At 35.4% G+C, this 8,503-nt stretch overlaps 1 protein-coding gene across 1 annotated transcript in view; it reads left to right on the top strand.

Annotated features, from left to right (window-relative positions):
* Positions 1-8,503, top strand: part of MCF2L (MCF.2 cell line derived transforming sequence like) — a 67,998-nt gene that overhangs the window by 11,906 nt on the left and 47,589 nt on the right. The window contains exon 2 of the mRNA XM_015824378.1: positions 6,589-6,672. Within this exon, the coding sequence (XP_015679864.1) occupies positions 6,589-6,672 (84 nt within the window). The remainder of the gene's footprint in view (positions 1-6,588; positions 6,673-8,503) is intronic.

The following is an 8,503-nucleotide window of genomic DNA, read 5'->3' as shown; positions in this document are numbered from 1 at the left end:
GATTATGATCTGCCCATACATTTGGTTTTATTTCTATAGTCTCTATGTCCTGTCCCAATTCTTCATTTGCCCATACCATATCTATTCTAGACCATGACTTATGTGGGTTTGAAAAAAATGTATATCCTTTTTTCCCTTGGTTTCTCTTTCTCCACTGATCCGAAAGATTAAGTTCATGTGCCAGATCAAAATCTCCTCAAATATTGAAGTTTTAATGCTTAATTTTATTGATTAAATTGTACGCTGCACACAGCCTCCCTCTGAGGGAGATAGGCAGTTAAGAAATTGAAATATAAATAAATAAAATAAGTTGCCTAATTGTTTTGTAGTAAGCTGGTTCTTACCTTTTTCCTGTTATTTCTGTTATTGAAGACATAAATAATTGCCTTCCTTCAATCATTGGATTCCTTACTGTTTTGCCATAATTTTTCAAAGATAAATTTTTAGCCAGACCATCAGAAAGCATTCCCTGGTCACTTTACTGATAATCACAATCCCCCCCCCCCTTAGTCATGTTACCCATAATTTATTTGTAGAATACCCAGATTCTTGTTGGAGAAGACTAAGAAAAAATAAGATATGATAGCTTTGCATTTCCTTTGTTACTTGTCAGTATTTTGCCCTCTTTACTAAGTAGCTGATATGCTGATTCTTTTTCTTGACCTTTCAACATATGTGGAAAACTCTTCTATGTTGTTTTTAGCATTTTTTGTCAACCTAAGCTCATTCTGCAGCTTTTATAATAATATTCTTACTTCTAGGCTGTGGGAGCATTTACTAGATTCACTTGTGGTAAACTGAATCAGGTGCAATTTATAAGATAAATGATTTTCAATTCAAAATCTCTTTTTACAACATTGTAATTGATGTACAGTATCTGAAATAATTGTTCTTATGCTTAACTTGGGATGTAGGAGTGTATGTGTGGCTCACATGATTAGGATGCTGAGCTGATGATCGGCAGGCTCACATTTGAGACCCACTTGCTGCCGCGGGAAAGGGTGACTACTGTTATTCACTCCAGCTCCTGCTGACCCAGCAGTTTGAAAGTGGGTGACCATGAGTAGGTAGCTGGGTATCATATTGGTGGGGAGCTTAATAGGGACATGAAATGAGCCCCCAACGGGGCTTGTCCTGGGCAACAGTGATGTCACTGGCTAATCCTTTCAAGCCGGAAGTGCTTCGATGCTCTTGACACAATTATAGTAGTAGTAGTTGGGTTTAGTTGTAATTCAGTAGATTTGAAAATAAATTATATTAGTGGAATCTCCAATAATTCCTCAATAATTATATTTTTATTATTTTGCTATATGTACAATTTATAGATTATATAGGTAACATTTAGCAACTAGAAAGAGCCTTTTAAATCATTGCAATTTTAAGACGTCTGTTCTTCAATTCCTGGAATTTCTCAGCTATCATGGCTGACTGGGGAATTCTGAGAATTGAAGTACAGATGACTTAAAGTCATCAAAGCTGAGAAACACTGCTTTAGAGCATCATTATTATTATTCATTACAAAAATTGATATGACCATCCAACTCACTTTTGGTGACTCTGGGCAGCTTACAAAGATTAAAATCTATCATTTCACCGAGTACAGTATTTTCAATTTATGGAGACGTTGTATCTAGAAATCACATTATGCATTAATCTCAATGCCCAATGGCATTTATCCATTGGTCACTTCACTGGTTTGCAAAGAGATAATTCTTCATAATGCAAGTTCGGTCATATGTTCATGATTACTTGTATTCGTTAAATTCATAGAGACTTTTCCTGTTTGTGGTTTAAAAAAATCCTTTATATCAATCCTCTATTACAATTAAATACACCTAAAGGTTTAAAGGTGTCCCCTCTCCAGTCATGAGGAACCCTAGGGGGTGTGTGCTCATCTCTGATTCTCAACCAAGGGAACCTGTGTTTTCAGAGAGACACTTCTGTCATCATGTGTCCAGAATGAAAATACAGAACCCAGTAATCTTCCTGCTGAAGCGGTACCTATTTATCAGCTCATATTTGCATGCTTTCAAACTGCTAGTTTGGCAGGACCTGGGGCGAGTAATGGGAACTCATCCCATCACATGGCGCTCAGGTCTCAAACCCAGGCTGTCAGCTTTCCAGTTGACAAGCTCAGCATCATAACCACTCAGCCATTGCACTGCACCTAAAAATACACATACTTGACAACTGATAATTGATAATATTTTAATAAAACCATCTTTTTTATCATAACCACTACACATTTATTAAAACCTATTCATTTTAAGTGTGCGGTTATTGATTCAATAAAAATGATGCTTATATAATTTTCAGATAGAATATTTTGAAATGACAATGCATTTGAAATCATCCAGCAAAGTTAAAAGAGAAAGAAAAACTAAGAAGAAGGAAAGTTAGAGGTGAATATTTCTGTGGTTTTGCAATTCCTTCTATTTCTTTTTGAAACTAATAAATATTTCAGTCATTTTTCTCCATCTCTGTTTCTGACCATTTCTGTCTGAGTTTGTTAAGGAGAGCTTTGTAAGGGAATGTTAAGTGAAGAAGACCTAAAGTGACATCTGCTCCTTTAGTTCATTCAGTGCTTTGTAGTCTTTTTCCACATAAAGAGCCCAACAATCTAATCATTTTCTAATTACAGCCTCCTTAGTTGAAAGTTAGACCAGCTGCTGGTGGAGATGAGATGGAGCCCAAAGAAATACAAAATTAAAGATGAGCCTCAGGGCTTCAGTTCCCATTTGCAGATGATGAATGCTATGTATTTAAGTCATAATATAGTGAACATTCTTAAATAAAATGAAAGATTCATGCTGTATACTATTACAAAAGATTCCCTTGTATTTTCTGAATGGTATTTCACTTCCAAGACATGATTCTCAAATATGTGTTTTATGTACTTAAAATAGAACATTTATCATTAGGTTTTTCCTTTGGCTGTCCAATATCTCTGTTGTTAAGAATGCCAAAAATGTTGTAAAAAATAGTGTTTTCTTATTTATTTATTTATTGCATTTATTTATTGCATTTATTTATTTATTTAATAACAGAATTTAAAGATTCCTGACAGCTTAAAAAAATAATAAATACTTTTAAGAGCATCCATATTATTACTAATTTCTGCCTTCCCCAACAAAATATCTTTCCAATATGTTGATGAGTTATTAGAATTCACTTCCTAATAGGTCACTCAATATTCTGGGAATTCTACTTTCAGTTATCCGAAAGAAGAAAAGGAGGAGACAAACATCTGTTAATGTGTTAGGACAAAGCTTTATGTCCCTGCTTAATAAGTAGCAGTATCAGATCCATATGTGTGGGTGACAAAGCTCTAATCTTTTTGCGTTCAAATAACTTGCTTGAACCTTGTTTAGCTTTGGTTTCAAGACCAAGCTCTAGACAGCAACAGTGGTGGGATTCAGCCGGTTCGCACTACTTCAGCAGAACCGGTAACTAATTTTTTGTTGCCCAGGCCTAGAATGGACTTCCGTAAGTGACATCCATACAGAGAACCGGTTGTTCACATATTTGAATCCCACCACTGGACAGCAGCAACGAGCTGTAGCCAGACAGCTTCTCAAACTAGAGTTGACAAGGATATATGGGAAAAAGTGTTTTTCCTTCTAGTGTTGCTGTTATGTTTTACATACATAGAACCTCATTTTCAGCATCCCTGTTGCTGTCTTTTGTTCCTACTGCCCCCTGCTTGGTGCTATGGAAAAGAATAACTATTGATTGGTAGTAGTGCTAAAGAATTTTACCAGCAGTAGGAATTGGTCTTAGCCATGCAAGGTAATAATATGCTTTTAAAATTTCTGTTGCTAAGTGAGACATTTGTTACGTGAATTTTCCCCCATTTTATGATCTTTCTTGCCACAGTTAGTAACATGTTTGTTAAGTGAATCTGGATTCCCTATTGACTTTGTTTGTCAGAAGGTCGCAAAAGGTAATCATATGGCCCCAGGACACTGCAACCGTCATAAATATGAGTCAGTTGTCAAGCATCCAAATATAAATCAGATACCATGGGGATGCTGCAATGGTTGTAAATGTGAAAAACTGTCATAAGTCATTTTTTCAGTGCCATTGTAACTTTGAACGGTCACTAAAAAAACTGTTGTAAGTTGAGGACTACCTGTATTCCTTATATAGGATTGAGCTACAGTTTTTATAGCTGAGTCCCTTATGGAAACAATAAGATCACTGTAGTCAGATCGTTCTCTGTGTCTGCTCTCTGTATTATCTCACCATTCTTCCTGGTCACCATGTTAAATTTTATCAACCTAGGACTTTTGATAATCCCCCCAAAATTAACAATTGGAGTTTTCTCCAATACATCTCCATTTCCATGTGTTTGTGCTCTTATATGTGTTAAGAAAAACATCTCCTTTTCTGCATAGGCAATCTTGAAAGCTACTGAAGATGATCATGGATATATGCAATAGTTGTGCTTATTTTTTCATTATAAGTATAAATATCCATCTTTAAAAACCTGAGCATTCAGTTTCCTATATGAAAATATTATCCTTATAAGTATTGTGGAAGCGGTGCTGTCCATGGTACATCTCTACTGTAGGTAGCTTAATGAAATTGCAATAAGATACTTATAGTTCATGTTTACATTATCAAACTACTCTGTATAATTGTACAGAAATAGCCCTGTTATTACAATTTTGGATGTATAAGTTCAGTAGTACTTAATTGATGAGTTTATGTGAGGTAATAAAACTTGTGAATTGGTGTTACATTTGTTCAAAAGTGTGAGATTTGTGTTACTGTACTGTACTTGTCTTACTGTCTCTTTAATATGACTTTCATTCCCCATGCAATATGTCCAAAGCAAGAGTAAAGTACCATATCCAGTGAAAGAAACTGAAGCCAGAAAATCTTCTGGTTTCAACACTACTATATTTTAAAAATTGCTTACATCAGAAAAATGTAATACTGGATTTCCCTGTCATTTTTATTCTCCCTCTTAAATCCATAGATTTGTCATGCCACAAACTCATGATACAGTACTTCTGCTTTTTAATGTTTTAATGTACTTTCTCTGTTTTAATCAGTGTCTGTAGCTCATGAACAGAGTACAATGTGACTTGTCAAATTTGTTGAGCTGTGATTTCCAACATCCTTAGTCAGAACTAAGAATTAAACTTCAATATAATGAAATTAATTGCAATGCATTTTCAGTTTTTTAAAAATAATTTTATATGTGGTGCTAACTTAGAATATGTGATCTGTAATGGAAATAGAGTAAGCTCTACATATATAGTTTAGCAGTACAGCATACTACTGCTAACTGAATTGCACAAGGATTTATTATAAATGCCATCTACAATATCTTCATTTTTAAAATATCCTCTATGTTTAAAATATTTTAAAAATCTGTTCTCTATCTAACCAGAACTCATTATTTGCCTTTACCAGAAACCAATGTACACAGAAAATAACAGTACAAGATTTAGTTATGTTGCTGAAATGCTTGGACCAAAATAATAATAAATGTTATTGTGGATGTTTTTATTACTTTAATGTTTTTACATTGTTTTAATTGTTTTATAATTTTAGAATTGTAAGGTCACTTGGTTGAATTGGGTGTCTATAGAAACTGAATGAATGAATGAACGCTGCACGAAAATCATAGCATCATAAACCACTGATTATGTGTCCCAAATTCACAGGGACAGATGAGTAGAACCAAACTGTTATAGGTAATCCTCCACTTACGACCACAATTTAGCCCATAATTTATGTTGTTAAGTGAAACATTTGTTAAATGAATTTTGCTCCATTTTACGACTTTTCTTGCCACAGTTGTTAAGTGAATCATTGTAGTTATTAAGTTAGTGGCACGGTTGTTAAGTCAATCTGGCTTCCCCATTGGCTTTGCTTGTCAGAAGATCGCAAAAGGTGATCACATGGAATATATTGAATTTGACCACCATAAATTCTCCTGGGTTATTTAATCACTTTAAAAGTGGCTAGGGAAGATGGGGCAAACATTTTTTCTAGAAACTCCTACACAAATGATTGCAATTAAGTTTTTTTTTGTTTCTAGGTCTGTTCCAGACTTGCTATTTTTATTTTTGTCCATTAATTTTAGACCTAGAAGCAATAAGTTGGAGCAACTTTTCCAGCTATCTCTTCTAGTTAGTTTAAAATGGAACAGTTTTAATTAATAGAGAGAGGAAAGAAAAACACATTTAATGACTGAGTGTTTTGCTTTGTAAGTACTTTAAGGAAGATGAGGGGCTCTTTTGTGTAAGAATAATCATTTTGCTTATGGAACTCATCTTTCAACATGTGTTCCATGATTTTATGACATCTCATTTTAGAACACTACTGCCAGCTTCTGATCCTAATACCTGAGCATTAGATTCCTTACAATACTGTGGCATTACTGTATGCTGTTGATAGTTAGATTTTAACACTGCCATCTTTAGTCCTATACATATCTTTGATTGTATAAAATGATTTAAACTGACATTGAGTAGAGTTGTGAAATCATAAAGTGCTTTTTGTAAACAAAGATGTAAATGTGAAACAAATGTTTTCCATGGAATTTGATTTTGTGGGTATGTTTGGTTTCAGATGAAATCATGCATCAGGATATTGTTCCCCTCTGTGCTGAAGATATTGAAGACGAGTTAAGAAAAAAGTTTGCATATCTTTCAGGTAAGAAAAATTCTGCTGGACTTTCTACTAATCAGTATGTGTAAGTTCATCTCTTTTCCTAGTAATCATCCTATTTGTTTAATTCCTTTGATAAAATATATTAAAATGTCAAGACTGAAATAGTGGGTTGAAATCTGATCAATGAAATTTCCAAAATGATCTTTTCACAGAAATTAATATTCTTCTAGATGTTAGCGTGGGTGTGGGAATTAAAGATTATATCCTCACAAAGTGACATTCTGAAGTCCTTTTATTATATGCCATCCTTCCCAACCGGGGCATCCTAAATATGAGGAATTTAACTCTTATTTCTCAACCATCCTGGCTAGAAAACAGGAAAGTGCTTTGAGTCCACAAGGACCCTCAAATTACCACCTCATTTAGATGGAGAATCTTTGGTACCAGAAGTACGATGCATATATAGCCACTTTGTCTTATGAGGGTTAAAGCTGTTCTTTCCCTTATGGAAACCAAGAGATCATAAGTTCCAGTCCTGCCTTAGGCATGAAACCAAGCTGATGATCCTGAACCAGTCAGTCTATCTCAGTCCTAGTTTCCACTGACAAACAATTTCTGAAAAATCTTGCCAAGAAAAATGCAGCAACTAGTCAGGCAGTCATCAGGAATCAAAAAGTTATTTGAAGGTCGACACACACAATATCAACATACTGATGATGCCTAACCCATGGATTATCTTACCCAGAGACATCCGGTTGAACAGGAATGAGAAGAGCATTGAAATCTGAGGCACCTCACAAACCAGAGGTTTGGGCTGGACCTCTTCCTTCTTGTCAATACTGAGTGGGATTGGTCAAGAAAAAAGCAGAACTAGTACAATACTGTACCTCCCATTCCCAAACTCTGTAATCAGTCCAGAAGGATACCATGACAGCTGCTGAGAGATCAAAAAGAACGGGATGCTTGAATCATCTCATCCTGGTTTTGCGGGGTCCTGTGGGGCTATAACACACCTTCACTGTTCATCGGGCCATAATATCCTTCTATGTCTTTTTTCCATCTTTCTCTTGTTTGTTTACTCTGCATGCCTTTAATTATGGATATATTTATCCCATTTATTATCTAGGGTACTATCAAATTTGACGATAATGCTGTTCCTTTGTCCCTATAAAGTTTAATGTTGAAAGAAACGCCACTTGCCTTTTCTTAAGCCCAACTATGCTTGCTTTGAATTCCATTTAACACCTGGTCTTATCTTCAGAAGATTTTTCTTTCTTTTTTCCCTTTCTTTTTAAAATTCTTTTTTAATTTTCAGTCAGTACTTCTTTTGCTGTGCTCTTCCCTAGTGCACTTGATGGCTCTTCCTTTCTATTGATTTCTCTGTTTTTGATTTCAACAGTATTTAACAGCTGAGTATTTTGCCACCAGATTAAACTTTGAGCTCCAGGTCTTTCTTAAGCAGTCCTTCAGAGCCCTTTCACAAGACATTTTTCTGCTTTTAATCTTCCTTTTGTGTGCTCCCCTTCATGAAAAATCAGAAGTATAGAAGTAGGATAAAAGCATCAAGAAAAGCTAGGGAAGATATTACGGTACAACTTAGTGGACCAGAGGAATGCTGTGGATATAATTTACTTGGACTTCAGTAAGGCATTTGACAAAGTAGATCACAACCTACTACTTGATAAGATAGAAAAATGCGGGTTAGACAGCATCACCACCAGATGGATCCGTAGCTGGCTGACCAGCCATACTCAGCGTGTGGTCCTCAATGGAACCACATCTACATGGAGGGAAGTGTGTAGTGGGGTGCCCCAGGGCTCTGTTCTGGGCCCAGGGCTCTTCAACATCTTCATCAATGATTTGGACGAGGGGA

Source organism: Protobothrops mucrosquamatus, unplaced genomic scaffold, assembly GCF_001527695.2.
Source record: "Protobothrops mucrosquamatus isolate PMUCROS unplaced genomic scaffold, P.Mucros_1.0 scaffold2214, whole genome shotgun sequence".
Taxonomy (NCBI): Eukaryota; Metazoa; Chordata; class Lepidosauria; order Squamata; family Viperidae; genus Protobothrops; species Protobothrops mucrosquamatus.
The sequence above is the reverse complement of the archived record's forward strand: the minus strand, read 5'-3'. Positions and strand labels throughout refer to the sequence as shown.